At 36.7% G+C, this 19,157-nt stretch overlaps 1 protein-coding gene across 7 annotated transcripts in view; it reads left to right on the top strand.

Moving 5' to 3' along the window:
• Window positions 1-19,157, top strand: part of CDK8 (cyclin dependent kinase 8) — an 85,945-nt gene that overhangs the window by 52,092 nt on the left and 14,696 nt on the right. For 4 of the 7 annotated variants that reach the window (XM_064441117.1, XM_064441115.1, XM_064441114.1 and 1 more), the window contains 4 exons: window positions 11,371-11,428; window positions 14,218-14,349; window positions 16,542-16,685; window positions 18,830-18,899. In XM_064441117.1, coding sequence (XP_064297187.1) covers window positions 11,371-11,428; window positions 14,218-14,349; window positions 16,542-16,685; window positions 18,830-18,899 — 404 coding nt within the window. The remainder of the gene's footprint in view (window positions 1-11,370; window positions 11,429-14,217; window positions 14,350-16,541; window positions 16,686-18,829; window positions 18,900-19,157) is intronic. The other 3 variants (XM_064441118.1, XM_064441119.1, XM_064441120.1) reach the window with 1 other exon arrangement.

Below are 19,157 nucleotides of genomic sequence, written 5' to 3'. Positions count from 1 at the left end.
GTAAAGTTTCTGAATCTGGAGTTCCAGAGTCAGTGAAAACTTCTATGTCAAAAAAGTACAAGGTGCAAAACAGAACCAGAAAAAGTATGGCTGCTTATTTAACCACCAGATGTCTTAGGGACAAATGAGTACATCACAGATGAGTATTTGGAGTTACATTACACGATTACTGATATTTTAGTGAGATATTTTTCACTTACATGCTGCAGAACTGTCAGACGCAAGAAGCAGTGGAAGCAGAGTATTTTTTTCCTGACATTTCTGTGTCATTGTAAATCAACCATTTTTTAATGTGTGGTGTTGGATCAGTTAACAGGTAGTGAACAACTGTTGCAAAAGGGAAACTGCAAATTTGAGGCTGAAAGTAACTTGTAGTTTTTCTTCATATGGATATAAATGCTGTTGTAAAGAGGACTGCTTTTGTTTCCCCTAGAGCCTCTTCAGTGCAAGAGGGAATGTTTCTGGACCGATCTTTAACCATTTACATCTTTACCCTACAGGTTATTAAATCAAGGCAGGCCTTTTCAGTGCCTTTCATCAAGAATTAATGTCGTCGTAGTGGCTTTTGAGAAGTTTGTCCTTGTTTGGTAGAACATGCATTTAACTACAGCACCAGAAACACATCCATCCACATTTTGCATACGGAATTCTGAACTGATAACTGCTAACTCCTTTTAGACAGGAGAATTGATAGCATTGCTACTACAGTGTCAAGGAAAAATAGCTGAAAAAAATGGAATGGTGTTGCATGTTCCACAATCAAAAAAAACCTTTATGTTGGTCTGCTGATACTGTGTGGCTGTGGCTTGGCTGCTTAAGGAGACAAAGCTTACTTGAGCGTGCCTTTTGGTTTTTTTCTCCTAGTTCCTCCATGTAAATTTTGTAACTGTTAGCAAGCTTCAGTTGCATTTGGTAAAATTATACAGTATCAAAACGGTCAAATTCTTCCCAATTTCATGAAGAACAGATGTCAAATAGAGGAGGACAGTGTTCTGGGAAAAAAATACATCGATTGTTGCACCAGGGCCATTTCAGTTTGGCTCTTCTGCACTCTAAAGATCACTTGTCATTCAGAGTTCATGCCTCTCCACTGGCCCTGAACAGTTGGTCATAAAAACAGATGGCAGGTGGGAAAGGAGCTTGAGGATTCTGGATGTGGGAAAGAAAGGCGTAGGAGGGAGCTGAACTATGTGCAATGAGAAACGCAGGAGGAAATCTAGGACTTGATTGCTGAGGATGTGGGCTTCAAGAGCTGCACTCATTAGAGAACACCTCATCTTGTTAAGAAGCTCCAGACTGAAAGATTTCATGATGAAAAAGAGAATAGGTAAATTAATACATGAAGTATGTAAAAGACTAGAAAAATCCTTCTTTTCTTTTTTTCAGTGAAGGCTTTTAACAGAAATTTCATATCTTTGTTCTTTATTGGAATTATTGCAACCTCACAAGTGTCCTTTACCCCTTCCCCAAGAGAACAGGGGCTGATCAGACTGTAATATCTTGATGTCTATAAGAATAAATCAGCCAAGCTTACTTACAACTCCTGTTAACTATGAAGAATGTTCAAAATGCCCATTCAGAAATATGTATAATATCTCTTTTGAAGGATCTCTGAATGAAAGTATGGAGAATCCTATAGCAGACTGATGTAGATGGGGATGGGGGAATATGTAGCAAAGCAGAGAGTTGAATAATTAAACTTTTTTCTGTAGGAAAATTACACATGTAATATAAAAAGTTTTGAAAAATTAATAGCTTTTTCCCAAGTAGTATCAGGTTTAACAGAAAATGTCAAGGATTTTTGTGATGTTTTAATAAGAATGTGTAGAATGAAGAAAAGGTTGGGGGTTTTTGTTTTGTTTGTGTTTGGTTTTTTTTTAATATGGAAAGGTGTTTTGTTGGGGGGGGGATATTTTTGATCATCATATTGCTTACAAAAACAATACCACTTAAACTTGATGTCAGTGTATATGGTGCATTCTTATTTATGACTGTGAGGAAAATTGGACTATTAAGAGATTTTTGAAAGGCTTACTCAAGTATGTTACTTGTGAAGATGTAGGAGCTCCTTGTGAAAGTTACCTTTATTGCTCAACTGTCCAAAAAGCTTGAGGTTTCTATTGATGATTCTTTAATAAGCAACTTCCACAAGAAAGTGTTTAAAAATGTGGTGTTCTGAAAATCTTAGTTACCCAAAATTGTCTGTCAGATGAGGGATCCCATCACTTCGTATGTGCTGAACTTGGCATTTTCAGTCAGACATAAATTTATTTAGTAGCTGTTACTGCAGCAGTCTGAGTCCCTCTATGCTCCCCTTGCAAAAGCTTCAGAAGAGAAAATAAGTTGTTTGCAAAAGGAATGTGCGTTAACCTGTGCTAACGTTCTGTCATGAAGTACAAAGGAGAGGAGGGGAGGAACAGCAGCAGGATGCAAGGAAAGATGGTCAGATGACCGTACTCTTCTTTTTCCACCTCATTTTCCTGAGTACTTATTTCTGTGCTGTCATAATAACGAAAATGAAGATTTGGAAGTTCTCTGTGTTTCCCAACTATATTTTTATCAAAATATTAGAAAATATTCTGCTTTCTTCTTGTTTCAGTAGCTGAGGATTTTTGAATACTGCAAAGGAGATTTCTTCCTAGTAAGTGTAGTTACTCTATCATTCTCCAATTTCTGTACTTTTCAGAAAGCAGGATGCCTGTGTGCAGAACCAGCATTCTTTATATAAAGAGGGTTCATTCCTTAAGGTGCTGTTTTGAAAAATTCAGATTTAGTGAAATACTTTTGCTATTGCTTTTTCCAAACTTAGAAATATTTTTACTTTTTTAAAATTCCAGGGCATTTAAGTAGCTTGATAACTGAAGTAGAATGATGTAATGAGCATTATATGACTAATATAAGTAATATATTGAGGAATATCATTCATGTATAGATACCTCATATATAGATAATATTTATATCTCTCTGTATAAATATATGATGATTTTTTAAAAGCAATTTGAATCTGGCTTTAGATTTTCAATAGCAAAAGACCTGCCCAAATTAAGTAAATTTTTGGGGATGCAAATACATTAACTGGTGAGCAGACTATTCTAGATTTCTTTCTTCTCTGTAGCTGTAAACCTGTTCTTAATAATTAAGAAACAAGATAATCAGATAATCTAACGTGAGTAGTAATCCTTCACTATTTCAAGGCTAGCCTGGTCATCTCAGTGCATTGCTATGCTGTAGTGGTGGGTAAACTGGATGAAATAACTCTTATATCCAGATACATAAATACAAATAGAGGTAAGACTTCTACAGAGGAAAGGCATTCTAGAAACTTCAGATCGAATTCCTGTCATAAAGATAATGAGCTAGACAGAAAAAGTACCAACATAACTTTTGGTTCTGACATGAGAGAGGTGTGGAGGACCAGAAGCTCTTTGATCACAAATGTACCTTTGAAGTAAGCTTAGTAGATAAAAACCCTGCAGTAGAATTCAGTAAAAACCCTAGAGTATGATTTTAGAAACACTTAGATGCAGTTGGCAGTTTAGTTTTTTGGGTTTTTTTTAGTACTAAATATCTTGTTAAGGTTGTGGCAAAGCTATTGCTGCATAAAACGCTGCAGAAGATAGGAATAGAAATTGTTCGAAATACAGGAAATAGCCATAATTGTTTTGTCTGCATCCTGCTCTAGAAAGGAAATGCAATTATCTATATGAATGATCTATATTCATAGAGGAAAAGCTTAAAAGATAAGAAAACAGTCCTTGGATTAACTTGAAATCTGAGTAGTTTCAAAGTAGCCTGTGAAAAAGTCACCTTATAGGGCACACTTACCCCATATAAAAGCGTTCTCTATATGCACTCCCAACTTTATCTGACTTGCTCTGAACGTGAGTGATGCAAAATGTAATCTTTGGGGGGTTGTTTGAAATATTGTATTTGTTCTGTGCACAAAGGTGCTTTAACAGGTAAGCACGAACAAAGCCCAGGCAACTACTGGAAAGTGCATAGTAATAAGTTTTGTAGGCTTTTACCTTTTTTTTATTTCATCCAGAATAGGAGGAGTTATATATTAGTCAATACAGGTAGGGTTATATGGAAGGGATAAGAGTAGTATTTAAATGAATACAAAAATAAAATAGGGCTGTTAAGGAAAATGGCATGGGCTACCAGAACTGCATGAGTAAGGAAGTCAGTTTTATTCCTTTGTGTGAGAGTATTCGAAAGTATGAGACTACAGTGCTACTGAACGCCTGTCAACCTCTGCAGAAGCAGCTCCAGCAAAATGAATGAGCAAGATTGGTACCCAGTGTTTTTATTACCCATTCAAAATCTTCACTTGTGAGGCAGAACTCTGAATTGAAAAAGGAGATGAAATTATACCCGGAATAATGTAGTACCTAAAAACCAGTTTCTGTGCACCCTCTCCTCTTGCATTTGATCCTGCTGTGATGTGTCCACAGCATCCAGAGTCATCCTGACCTATGGAGAGTAATCGCTCGTGTAGCAAAATTCACAGGAAATATACTTCTGCAAGATCATTTGTTTGTTATTACACTTTTGAATGATGTGTTAATGATATCTGATACGATAGCAGCATTTTCCTGCGAAGTTGCTACAATAATGTTTTTGCCTATGGTGTCCACCTTTCCTTCCTTGAACGTAGCCCAGAAAGTCACGCCCTGCAGCTTGTCCTGATGTACCTTTGTAGGGAGTGGGAGAGTTGGCCTGAACAGTAAAACTAGATCTTTTATTTCTTTCAACTCTAATTCAGTTCCAATGAAAGTAATAGAAATGCTTGTGTATTAGGCTGTGCCACAGGCTTTAGTAAGTTACATTGCCCCCACGTTGGCAGTAACTGAGTGGCAGCAACTGAAAGAAATTCTTGGAGTGTGTTCAGAGCATAAAAATGTGAGGCCAACAGCTTTCATCAGGCTGAAACAGAGATAAAATATGGTGATGGTAACTAGCAGAAGGCTTCCCTGGCATAGATATGGCATCCCTCTATCTTCTATCCTATCCAAATACTTTCTGTACTTTGAAAATTTTTGAGCATGTGTGCTTTGATAATTTAGGGGTTTTTTGTTTGGCTGTTACTGGTAATTTTAACAGTTCCTGATTTTAATGAGAATTTATTTAGATGCTTGGTTCTTTTTTAAACAGCTCTGAGATGGTCTTTATAAGAAGATAATTAACAGGAAGTATTCAAGTTGATTTTTTTTAAATGCTCCAGTGCTTTTCACAATTCATGTCTTTTTAAATTAAGTTAAAAAGACGACTTTAATGTTTAGATTTAATTCATGTTGGGTTCTGTGGAGCCATTGTTTTCACCAGAGTTTATGGTGGTCTTTTGATTATAATTTATTTTAAAGCTCCAAATCAGTTAATAGATGTGACTGAAATTATTTCAGTTGTGAATGCAGCACATCTTTGAATTCAAGGAAACAAATTAACTCCAGAAAGGTGCTGATACTATCATTTGAATATGGTCTTACTGACACTCTCATTGTGCTAGAGTACTATTTAACATTGAAGTAGCCAGTTTTCTTTAAAGTGGAAGGAGAATTGAATTATTTTCTTTACCCATAAAATGTTAAAAAGAAGAAAAAAATAATTTCCAATCCCTAAGAATACAGTAGGGGAGCATCGCACCTTGATAACAAGGAAATGTTTTGGTGTATGATTACCCGAAGATCAACAGGGTTGTTTGGACAAATCTACCTTCAAAGCATGAATATTTTCTGGGTCACAGACCCTTGAGATGGGGTGTGAATTTTGCAAGGCTAGCTGAAGGCTAGTAGGTTATTGCTGCGCAGTTTTACTTGTCCCAGGATCGAACTGGTAAGTGATAAACCACATCAATATTTTTAGATTTCTACCCCTCTGTCAAGAAAATGCTCTTTCAAGTAAGCTACAACTTACTAAGCCCTTGCAGTTGTCGTTCAAAACTCTTGTGATTTTTTTTTTTTATGCCACTGAATTACAAACTTCTCAGCAAAACATTTTTGACTTATTTGTGTTTCGTGCTTCTCAGGCACTTGCTCACGTACAGCTGAAGAAGTTAAAATTTTTTTGTATGATTGTAGGGCTGTGCATTTGCATCTGTTTCTGTATTGTTTAATATAGTACTTTGATGTCTAAAATATTAACAAGTCATTCATTCTAAATCTTAATAGAATCATTGTTGGGGCTATGATTGCAAAAGCAAAATAATTTAGGAATAAAAGCACTTAGTATTGTTCTTTCTAAGTTAAACTGATGTTTTAAAATGAAAGCCAATGTTATACTTCTTTCAATTATCTTGGCTCATCACAGGTAGAAACGGGTGGGATGGTCAGTTCTGAAAATTGGTGGCATAGCCATTAATGATGCTCAAATATTAGTGTTTAACAAAAGTCAGTGGTGTGACTCATCCCATCACTGAACCCTCTACCGAGTTACATTTTAGTAGCCATACTTTAAGTATGGGATTGTCCAAATGAAAATTGGTTAGGATAATACCAAACCCTTATTAAAAGGTGCATTAAAATGGAGGCCTAAAGAGGTTGAGTCTGATCCTAAATATGCATGGGACTACTGCAGATAGTAGTAGGGGGATGGGGGGGAAGGTAGCGTCTACATTGTAATACCATGCATAATTCAAAGGAATTTTGGTTACTCGTTAATAGGTATGTTTAAGATCAACCTTTGAAAACTAACGAGTTTGGAAGCAGCCTAATAGTGAAAAACATATGGAGTAATAGTTCCTAAAGACCTGGTTTGATGCTAAACGTAATAAGTATTGAAGATCACAATGGCTAAGTTGTCCAAAAATGCCCGGTTTTTTCCTCACTGCTTTGATGAGTAAAATTTGGTGGAAGGAGCACCCAACAGCAGAATGCCTTTACTGGAGCATGAGAAAATGTCCTGTGATTTCCAGACATCTAGTATGCGGATGTAGAATTAAGTAATCCTCTCCCGCTCCTGTGAATGACCTGCTGTGAGCCACAGGAGTGCTGTCTTTTTTTGATATGATCACATTTCATCAATACAAAGACTGGTACCATTTTCATGTTGTTTCCGTTTTTATGTTCAAAATAGTAACCCAAATAAGTTCTAGAGTCTGAGTTTCCCCTCTGAATGAACACAAACATTTCTGCTGTATGTTAAGAAGCTGCACATGACTGCAATGGGTGTTCAAATGGAACAATGAAAAAGAAAAGAGAAAAATTAAGTTGCAGTCCTGCAGAAAAGATGTGAAGAAAATGCATGGCTTGTAACCTTAACAAGAATCAATAGCCTTACACAGCGAGGCAAAACCAGATACCATACTGGGATTGTATAAAGTGGAAGATGCTGTGCAAGGCATGTAAAACCATCTCTCTCCTGTGTTTAGCATTAGTGAAGCCTCAGCAGGAGCAGTTTATAATTTGAGGCACTCAAGTTCAAGCAAATAGGTGGCCCAAGGCAGAACAGCTGGAGGGAAGCAACAAGTATTATCTTAAATCTAGAAGAAATAACCCACTAGGAAACATTGAGCAGAAGAGAGTTCTTCTAATCTAGGTGTTAGGACTGAGAAGAGTGTAGACCATGGAAGTGTAAGAAGTCTTTGCAGTGAAGGAGTGGTTGTCTGCTCTTTCTGCTGATGTATAAGAGAAGAGGCAATAAGAGTTAACCTCATTTGTTGTGAAGGAAAAACAGTGCAATAGGGAATAGTCAAAGAGAAAAGATTTCCTGGGAATTGTGCAGCCTTCACCATCAGAGACTTTAGGATCTGGGTGAACAGAGAGAAGTATCACGTGTCAGGTCAGGCAGATGGAAGAAGGTGACTGCCTGAAGATCTTCATACATATATGAAGCTGTCAGTATAGCCTCTGGGTTTTAGCTCCTTTATTTGAAATTAGCCTCCTGCTTAGAATTTCTGTTTGCCCTTTGCAAATAATGATTAAATTAGAAGTACCTAAAAATATTTCAGTGAGGATTTTTGTTCTTTCTTCAGTAGCAATAGTGATTAAATGCACAAGATTAGGGTTTGTCCAGAAATCACTCAAGGAGTCCTACAAAGCCAGATCAAGGACAAGATAACATTTAGTGCTGTGCCACGGTCACAAGGCCTTTGTTACATGAGAGAGAATTATTCCCCTGCCGGTGAGATGGACTGTTGCGGGGGTAAGGGTGAGTTTTGTTACGGGGTTGTTGGAAAGTTTTGTTGGTCTCCCAAGTACTCAGCTGTACCTCACTGCATGGCGCTTCACATTTGGTTTAGGATCATAAAACCTTTTTCATCAGTATTTGTCTGGCTTGAGCAAATTATTTTCCTTGAAAGAAAATGTAAATATGCCTCTGTTAGGACAAAAAAGAGTGACTTCAAGTTGATCATTTGTAGTTACAAAAAAAGATAGCTGTTTGTAGTGTGTTTTTAGAACACAGTATAAAAATTGCTGAAAGATTTTTCTTTACTTGCTCAGCCCAAGTGATTTGAATAAGCACTTTAAACTTTCATTTTCTCTGGATAATTAAAATTAAACTGAAATGCAACAAATTAAAACTGAAGTTTGTCCAGATTTCTTCCTTCTGTTTCTAATGACTGCTTATTTTTCTTTGCAAATATATTTCTAATATGTAATGAGTTGCCCAAAGAGACAAATATGGTTTTTTTTTCTCCAGATGGTGGGTTTGAGTCAAAGATATCTAACAAGAATCTCCGACCCATGTTTTTACTTTCGTTAGTGAACTCGAATATTTTTTCAGCGAGTCCTTAAAATGCTGATGTTTTAGGAACACCAATACTGTCCCTATACTGCTTTCTGGCAAATATTCCCCTGTTGTATTTAAATACTGATTAATGGTCTTGTCTGGAAAATTTTTAAGTAATGATGTTGTTCCAGGCTACTAATGCAATGATTTTAGGAATGGGAACCTTCAGAGTAAGACCTGTGATTTTAAATAAAGGTTTTTTTAATCTTTAACTGTGATGTTGTATCTTTTTACAGTGATATGACTATATCAATATTTTTGTCTGTAGTAAGAATTTTCTATTTCAAACAGCTGTTTCGGTGAAGGGACTTTGGCTCTAGAACGAGGTGAACTGCTGTGAATGGTTATTCCAGATTGACTGAGGCTTTTTATTTTATTTTGCGGCTTTTTAAGACTCCTACACAGATTTCTAAGTCATCTGCATGAACATTTTCTGTAAATCCTGAGAGGAAAACAAACCTGAGTGTGAATCAAGCTGTAGCTACTTGTTTTGCTAACTGATACTGTCTCATCTCTTTTTGCTTTCTTCTCATCTGTGCTGACCTTGAACTTAGGGTAGAAGATCTTTGGGGCAGGAATTGTTACCCAGTGCTATGCTCATTAGTCATCTGGCATAATGGAGTCTTTGTGAATATGGCTTCTTGTCCCTGTCAAAATCCAAATAGCCAAGTACTTTCAGGTGAAGACGTCATTAAGATGTTACAAGCATTTTAATAGAGTATTATCAACCTTTGAAAATGCAGCGGGAGAAATTATAGTTTAGGTCAACGTATTATTTAACTGAAAAAATTTTAGTGCCTCTAATGTATCGTTAACTCTACTCAAATATTAATTAGGTATGTAGCTCATTAACATCCCAGATATATTGAAGCTTTTGTGAAAGATATGCGTATTTTCTCTTTGAGTCACAGCTGAGCAACAGAATGGTTTATGTGGTGAAATGATGTGTTTTCTTACCTAGCAGTTTGAATTGCTTTGAACTTCAATATTAACTCTGAATTTAGAGATTTTTGCTGCTTGTTTATTTCTAGGACTTTTCTAGAAACAATCAAAATTGAATGCTTTGTGAGCTGCGTGCCCACATGCTGCCATTTTTTTAAATATTGAAGTGATACTTACCTGGAGTGTATTTCTTTATTAAAGAAAAAAAAAAAGGGGTGCTGGTGGTCTGGGACGCAAGTTTTTCTGCGTATCACTGCAGCACAAGTTGGATCTCTTGTTTTTACTCTTGGAAAGATAATGGGATATATATTACCTCTTTGATCACAGTCAGCCTATGACATCTTCTGTCTTGAACTTGCTCTCAGAGAAGAGATGCAACATCTCAAAATCCTTTTACCTATTTTGTACGTGGACTGTACAGTTTCAGAAATCCATGTTGGAGCTTTTCATAAGCAGTAGCAGTGAACTTTCTCAATCAATTTTTTTGCTGGATTATTAATGCCTTTGCACCTTGTTTTACACAATATGAATTACTACTAGATCGATATAAAATTGTAGTGTGTCTTTTTGCACATGTTTATACCAGAGCCTGATAGATTCAGGAAGACTTGAGAATTTCCTGGAATGCGTGTTTGGTAAATGATACTAAGATAATAGGATTTATTGTTTTAACTGTTAGGTACCCTAAACTATCTTGCTGGTGTACTTTTTTCTTCCGATGAATTTAAACTGGGAAATCAGAGCAAGAGCTATAACTCAGCCTTATTATAACTTTTTACAGTTCACAATGGAATAGGAACCCATGTTTTTTCCAGGATTTACCCACTCATACTTTATCTCAAGTCTAGCATAAATTTTCAGCTTTAGTTTTGAATTTCCTGACTTTTTTTCCTTAAAAATAAGCACTGCCTATTTGGTTTATGTAAACAGCGGTAGCATTTGAGCGATCTTCTTCTGACTGCAGATGCCGAGACTGGATTATGAGAAACAGGATGGCAGAAAATGTAGGATTAAGAAATGAGTGGTTATGTTTCTAATCAGTTGAACTCTAGCTCAATTCTTTAATTTGCCTCTCTAGTTAAAGAAAGAAAGGGAAAACAGAGAGAAAAATAATGTGAAAGCAATGCTTTCCAGTTTTGCAGCTGTCTGAATTGGTATACACTTGTAAATAGGAATAGTTTAGATGATTCTTCTCTCCAATATAATGTGATACAGTAATGTTTAATCTGCATCTCACTCAGGTATATATATATTTTTTTACGAGAAATGTGTCTGCAAATGTGCCTAATGACCTTGGGCAAAACATGGTGTAGAGCTGGTTTCCTGTCCCTGTGCTGGAGGTGCAGGGTGGTGGGCAGCAATGGGGCTGCCTCCTGCCAAAAAGATCTAGGGCAATTTTCGTAGAAATCTTCGCAGCTCGGTGACTGCCAGCTCATGCGGGTTGAGGACAGGCACCAGGGTGTCAGTTAGGGGGCATGGTGCTGGAGCACAGAAGCGCTGAAAAGAAACGCGAGGAAGATGCAGTCAGGGAGAGCCTGTGTCTGGGTCCTTGCACAGCTTTACTGTGACAGAGAAACTTGTCATTTTTATCAAAACAAAGTTGGTTTAAAACTGGCAAAACAAAGCTTAACTAACTTTTCAGAGACTATTGTTTAGGTTTATCGTGGTATATGTATTGTATATTTATTTTTTTTTCCACAGAAACCTGCTAATATTTTAGTTATGGGTGAAGGTCCTGAGCGAGGAAGAGTAAAAATTGGTATGTTTATATCTTTGATAAGTCCCAGTGTAGCATTTAAGTTAGAATGTTCTGAAGGTGCAGTTGTACCACCTAAAGTAGTCATGTAATGCTGGTATGTGCCTGGGCACATTGCCTAAATGCTGTTTTCTGAGTGACTGGCTTCTTGATATTAGCCCCATGCACCAGTTCTGACGATGAAATGCTATAGCCTCATCAATGAAAAGTGGAAAATGTCATTATATGTTGTTTAAGTGGGTGTGTTTGTGGGGTGGGGGATTTTGATATGGGGATAAAGATGAGAGCTAGCTAGGGGGAAGGAGGAGAAAGAAATGGGATTTAAAAACTTCCTCCATTTACCCCTGTAATGCCATGACATTATCTTGCTGCTGCTTATAAAATCTAAATAGGGAACTACTCATTACTACAAACCTTAAATTTTATAATGGAATCAAAGGTGGCATTTAGCCTACAAAATGTTCTTGAAGGGTAGACAGGTCCCTTGGAGATAAACGCAACGGATCTTAAAGTCCAGAAAACACAGTAATCCAGCCAAAATGCCTAGTGAGAACTACTGCTAAATGCTGAAACTGGGCTGTACCGGATAAGAAGGACCCAATGCTTTCCCCACTATTGTAACATTTCTGGTGGGAGTTACTGTTCACAGTGAGAGAATAATTTGTAGAACTTCAGTTGTTTTAAATTAAAGTAAATAAATAAATTAAAATTAACTGTAGTCTAACAGTAATAAGCTATACCATGCTGTGCATTGGCATGGCAGTGCTTTGATAGCAGACTGCTAATGCACAGCCTATTTATATTTGTTATGGTAATGCAGCCCTGTTGGGAAGGGTTTTTTTTTTAAAGCTAGTTTATCTTTTATACTTCCCTCTGGCTTTCTTTACGAGATAATTCTTCTGCATTGTTGCTCTGTACTCTTACTGTTTTGCTTATCTGAACTATATCGTTAATCACTAGTATAATGATTCGGGGTAGGGTTTTCTTGGAGCGTTCAGTGCTGCTCTAGTCCTTCCCTCACCCTTTGAAATCCAAGGAGCAGACGGGCCAGGGCTGAACGCTTCTGCAGATCCTACCCTGAAAGCTTTTAATGCCCTTCCAAGGCTTAAGGTTGATAGCGGAGATTGAGGTCTTCTACATACAGAACAGGGTACAGCATGGACAGCAGAAGGGAAAATTTCTTCCTACTACCTTACTCTTCACGGAGCAGTTGCTTCCAAAATTGAGAATGTAGGTTATCCTCTGGGCATGTTCACGTTCAACTGTGGTGGTGATATTTGCTGTACACAACTACTTGCTAGTAATTGCACGTAGACCACCCATTTATTTCCTAATTCATAGTTTTGAATTAATTTGGGAATAAATTAAAGCACAACTAAATTTAGACTCTGTTAATGGACAGGTGAAAGGTTCTGTTATGGGACCACCAGTCCTCTGAGCCATCCATTCCCAGCGGGGGAAAAGGGAGGGGGACCCTGGATTTCTAAGCGTGTTATCAAAATGTAGATATTTTTTTTTTCTTATTTTCTTAAGATATTACCACAGCAGGAAAAGAATGCAGAAGTTATACCCATACCAAGGGCTTCTACTTTTCCAGTGTAACTAATTTTTCTAAAAAATACATAACTGGTATTTAACTTAAAATAATTTTTATATGCTTTTTGTGTCATTTTGAGTAATAAATTCACTTTCTGCCAACAATTATCCTTATTTTTCATAGTTACTAGTGACTTGATCATATCTTGAGTAATGAATATTTTAATGTAGAAAACTGTAAAATGTTTCTATTTTTAAATGCATTAAAAAAGTCATAAATAGGAATACATATGAAAAAAAATTAAGGTTTGTGTAGTCAAGTTAGAGACCCATATTTACACTGCAGTTTTCCCTCAACCAGTGAGAGATGGCATGTGGGTCCTTTTCCCTCAGAATGGCTACTCATCTCATCTCATTCGAGCCTTTCCCAGCATGTGTATATCCCTGCACCACAGAGTCCCTCTTTCTTGGGATTTGGGGAGTGGTGGGTTGGGAAGGCAGTTTGGTGGGAGAAGGTGCATATTTCAGTCTGCCCGCTTTTCCTTGTATCATTTATTTGATAGTTCAGACAGCTTTCTAGGCAGTTGTATATCGCTAATTCTAAAAAGCAGGTTTTAATCATCTAATGCCCCCAGACAGAATTGTAAAATCATAGCCTAAATGGTATTTAGTACTTCGATATTGGTATTTCGATACTGGAAATAAGTCTTGACAGAAAAAGCAGAAAGGTAGATTCTGTAGGCTTAGTTGCTTTTTTTGTGTGAAAGAGATCTTGCTACAGCTAACTTCATGAGGAGGGAGCTTTTGTGATGTGCGTGTATGTATTATAAATCATTCTAACCTTTGCAGAACTTGCGTTTTGCTCATGTTTAAAATGCTGCTTCTTGAAAGACCGTCCTGTAATAACGGAATATTTTACCAGAGAATATCAGGTAAAATGAGTCAGGATTTACCAGTGTCCTGAGAGAAGTGAGTTGATGCGCTTTTTCAGAACAATGGTTAATTCTTTGTTCCAAATGGCTTATGTTAGTAATGATTTATAATGATATACTTTATAGGTGATGACATCCAGTAACTTCTACAAAAGCTTTAAGAAAATCTACTCACAGAATTTATATCTCCTACAGTCTGCGTTTTGTGTTTTATTTAGCACAGTGATAGTAGTGCTAACAAGTAAACTCAATCAGTTCGCTTAAAAAAATATATGATTGGTAGTTTTCCTAAAGTTTTAAAGCATCTCTCTTTGAATTTTGCAGCTGACATGGGCTTTGCCCGATTATTTAATTCACCTCTGAAGCCTTTAGCAGACTTGGATCCAGTAGTTGTAACGTTCTGGTATCGAGCTCCAGAGTTGCTTCTTGGAGCAAGGCATTATACCAAAGCTATTGGTAAGTAAATTGGATATAAATTTTTTATTTTCTTATTTATGCAAAGTGTACCCAAATATTGAAGCATTGATAAATATTGCAAAGGACAGTAGCTGAGTTAAAGGCACGTCGGACACATACCTGTAGGTTGGACAAGATGATCTCCAGAGGTCCCTTCCAACCCCTACCATTCTGTGATTCTGTTACTTATTCTTGAGGAAATACTAAACTTTGACAAATTGTTTAGTTTACTATGGTCTCTGACTGGATATAGGAATGAAATATTTCTGGGTTTTGGCTCCAAGTGCCCTGCAATGCAATATAATTTTATATGGCTTTCACACAAGATTTTCATCAATGGTGTTAGAGGTTATAAAAAATATGGGTGCATTTTCAAACTATTGGTAGCATCCGTATGATGGTGATGAGGCACAGTACATTAATTTTACTGCAGAGGTTTTTATTTCTGAATGTACAGAATGGAGAATATGTTGGCTGCACTGAAACTAAACAGTAAAAATATGCTGCATTTTAGCCTCTCTCTGTGTCTTTGTCAAAGCACAACTGTGAACAGGAATTGCTTGAAGTAGTCAGATGTGATCAGGGTCACGCAACAGGCTAAGCTGTGATGCTGCAACAGGCACATCCAGAAAAACCGAAGACTCACAGAACGCAGACACTGTGAGGATTCCATTAGTTACATCAGCTTATTGCTGTCCTCCTCGCCACTTAATTCATACTTGTCGGTCTGAATTTTATCAGCTTTGGCATGGTGTGGTTGACTTCACTCTGCCAGTCTCTGCACTGGCCAGTTGAGGGGTAAGGGATCGCTGACAGCAGGAGTAGTTGTGTGCTGTGGCTGTAGGACAGGGGGAATAGCCCATAAGCAGGCTGGAGGGAGGATCACCTTTAGTGGGCGTGCACAGCTTTGCCATGGATGGGAGAGAGACTAGGAAAGAGGACTGGGAAATTTCCCTCTAACTGCTTTCAAAGATATGTTAAAGCCTGACAACCATTCCTGGGGAAATAACTTCCCCAGCAACACTCCACTTAGTTTGCACAAACATGGAGGTTGTATGTTGGCATACGTGGTGTTGTTTCTGTAACCTGAAATGCTTTCCTCAAAACCTTTGCCATTCTCTTTTTTTTAAGATTGTGTTAGTGTTTTTGTCAGATATTCTGATGATTATGACTTAAACGTATTTTCATTTGCTTTTCTGTTAATACTATATTTCATTTATAGATTAAATACATTTCTTTATATGTTCCTTTAGACTGCTATTTTTTCTTGTTGTATTTGCGTGTTCCTTCACTTCATTGGCATCTTCTGCTTTTCAGCATGTGAAACGGCATGGATGGTCATAGCCTTTAGTACATACTTCTTTTTTTCAGCACTGATAAAAACTGACTGTAAACAAACACTGAGTAATGGGGTTATGCTCTCTGCATCATTTGCTTTTGTCCTTGTTCATGACCTTTTCTTGTTCATTCAAGGTTCAGTGTAGCATTACTTTATGTGAGTTAAAAATCGCATTTGTTTATATACTAGAAGAAAATGGGGGAAACGACTGGGAAAATTCAAGCTATCTGATTTTACAGGTTGTGACACAACAGTTAAAATGAAGGGTTTTATTATTTTTCTTTTAAATGTTATCAAAAAAAAGGGTGAGGTATGTGGGCATGGAGCAGTTTTCTTGTTACTATCTTTCCACATGGTTTTATAGATAGCATTTGGCTTATTCCAATATCACTGCTTTTCAACTTGTATTTTTTGGGTCATTTAATACTTTTTAAACCCAGTGGCTGATCAGAGAGGGCATGTTGTTTGGCAGGGACAGTGTAGCAGTGAGTGGGCAGGGTGTTGATTGGCTTTACTTCCTTTGTACTTTATGTGTGGACAGTTACCTAAATAGTTTCCTTTGGGTTTTTCTTAATCAAATTAATTTTTACAGCAGTAAATGGTAACTACACTTTAAAAGCCCCACAAAAACTTCTATGATACTCGTATCATATGTATGATATGATATGAATCGTGTACAGCTATCCATAGCTAAAAGGAAAAGTCAAGGAAGTGTTGTACTTCTACAACAGAAACTTGAAATTTTCAATGTAGGGACCTTATCTCTGATAAGCTAAAAACTAACATTTTACCTCACCAAGATGCTTTTGGAAAGCTTAATTTTTATTTTTATTTCTCTTCTCCTTTTTTAAAGATATTTGGGCCATAGGGTGTATATTTGCAGAGCTGCTAACATCAGAGCCAATATTTCATTGTCGACAAGAAGACATCAAAACTAGTAATCCTTATCACCATGACCAGCTGGACAGAATATTCAATGTAATGGGATTTCCTGCAGGTACATACTGTATTTTTTTATCACTGCTGTTCAAAGAAAGATATCTGTATTGCTTTCTTTGTGTATGAAGGTGGCAGCTGATCAAAGCAACAAAGCTGTTCAAACACAACCTTTATTTCATGAGTTATAAATCTAGAATCTACTGGTCATATTAGGTATTTTTCCTATTAATCATAGGATTATCTTTGCATATACATGTACCAATGATTTATAATTTTAGAAGATCATGTTTAATGGTGGATTATTAAAAATCAGAAGGAATATTTGTGTTCCTTCAGTACTGATTATAGATTTGGAAAGCAACTGATGATTGCGTGAAACGAAGCAAAAACCTATACATTTAGTGAATGTTATGCAGATGTTTAATTCATGCTAAATTAAACATAGCATTTGGAAGTAGGGGAGGGTATTTAACTTTTTTCCCCTGGTAAAAAGCTTGTGATATGGAGGAAATTTCTTTATTCCAAACTGGAACAAAGAACAGGTTGCATGAACCAAAAGAAGTTACAGTGTGGATATCACTTGTTGCATTTTTCTCTGTGTTGGTCATATCTTGTTTTTCTTCAGGCTGTCTTGCATATTTTCAGTTCATGCTTTGTCTTCTAGTGTTCCCATGATGGCAGCTGTCAGAATAACAGTGGCCTTATTCTTACTTTTTGGTCATTTTTCTCCTCACTGCTTGCGTTCCCTGCATTTGTCCATTCACTATTAATAATCTTTTTCTTTACTGTTCTGGTGGCCTTTCTCCTTCCTATCGCATGAATTTTGTGGTCTTTATGTCTGTGTGGTTCTAGAATTTTGATACTAAATTCACTTTTATTTTTCCCTTTGACTTTTTTTTGTTCTTTATATACTTCATTGCTTCTATACAGCGTATGAGATTCCTGGAAGTTTTGCTTCTGCATATTAAGTACCTTTATTTTCTTGAAAGTCCCCCTTAATTTTGCTTCTTTACACAATACTGCCCTTCCCTGCTTTTAGTGTACAATTTTAACCTTTTCTCATGCCTTTTTTTTACTTCATTTGGGTTTTTAATTGTCTTTGTGTAGCTTACATACTAGATGATAGTAGATGGTATTAGTTATTGTTTTCTGATAGGTTTAAATAATCATTTCTAATGGCCTGCATGTGATTTTTTTTTTTGAGGTCTTTGGTACTTAGCAAGAGATATTATTTTTCATTTAATTGCAGCAAGTTGTTTTGCCTTTTGATTGACACTTGCCATATTTGACAGTTTCACATGTCTTTGGGATAGAGCATAGGGAAAGAGATTTTTCTATTCTTTATTTAAATAGTAATGATAGTGTATAATTAAAATCAATTATATAATTTAATAATATTAAATTTATTTAAATAAATCATAATTAAATTATTAATCTCTGATTTATATTAATTTTTTAAGCTCCCAGTGCTCTGCAGTTGTGGTAAGACTAGCAAAGATTTGACTTGAATCAAACTGCTTGCCCACAGAGCCTTTTCAGGAGTTACAGAGTCTATGTAATACATTTGAGGCTAGGTGCTGGTAGCGATTTTTTTGTGTTATTTTTAAATCCATTTCAGGCTCTGTTTACACAGAGAAGTTGAGATGAAATATTCTTTGACTGTGCAAATGTTACTTGTATTTAACCTTTTGTTGGGTAACAGTATTTCTTTTACATTGAGACAACAGAAATATACACAATACCTCTGGGCATTTTCCTGTGACCAAAGACAGTGCTGTCAGAATGGAAGAGCCCTTCGAAGGAGACAGTGTTTATGGGAGTCTTGTGTACTCCTGTCCTGAGATCACGACTGTGCCTGAATAAATTAAATATATAGTCCTGAAGGGCGTAAGCACAATATCTGACATGTTTTTCTTCTGTATTGTTTTTTGGGCTTGTGGTGATATTCACCGTAGCCAGCAGCTGGTTTTAAAGTCCTTGAGTTAACCAGCACACAACTGGAACCTCTTAGGTGTTGGTATTATGAAGAGTTATTGTGAAGAGGTGGTGAAAGAATATGAGCCATGGGGTACAAAGAAATAAGTAACTGCAAGGTGTTAGAGAAGCAGACAAAAAAATCAGGGTTACGGAGATGTTTGGAAAGCCTTTGTTTTACTTCGGGGGAAAAAGAGAAAAGGTTATTAATAAATATTGATTTTGCAGATAAAGACTGGGAAGACATAAAAAAGATGCCTGAACATTCAACTTTAATGAAAGATTTCCGGAGAAACACGTAAGTCTGCTTGGAGTTGAGCTTTCTTAAGAAAGCATATTTTACTTCTCCCTACTACCCTAAACTTCTTGTAGCTCAGCTTATTTTCTATGTAGATGGCAAACAAGGACTATGAAATGGTTATGACTTAGATAGTGAAAGAAGAAAAATAAAATTTGTTTCATAATGGTGAACTTGGCCTGTTGAGGTGGTGCGAATGAGAAGAGTAGCCAGAGAAAGGCTGTAAATGATAAAGCAGCAGGTGTGCAATGGGTGGTG

This window comes from Phalacrocorax carbo, chromosome 1 (assembly GCF_963921805.1).
Source record: "Phalacrocorax carbo chromosome 1, bPhaCar2.1, whole genome shotgun sequence".
Classification (NCBI taxonomy): Eukaryota; Metazoa; Chordata; class Aves; order Suliformes; family Phalacrocoracidae; genus Phalacrocorax; species Phalacrocorax carbo.
Note: the sequence above shows the minus strand (reverse complement) of the source record. Positions and strands in the feature narration are given on the sequence as shown.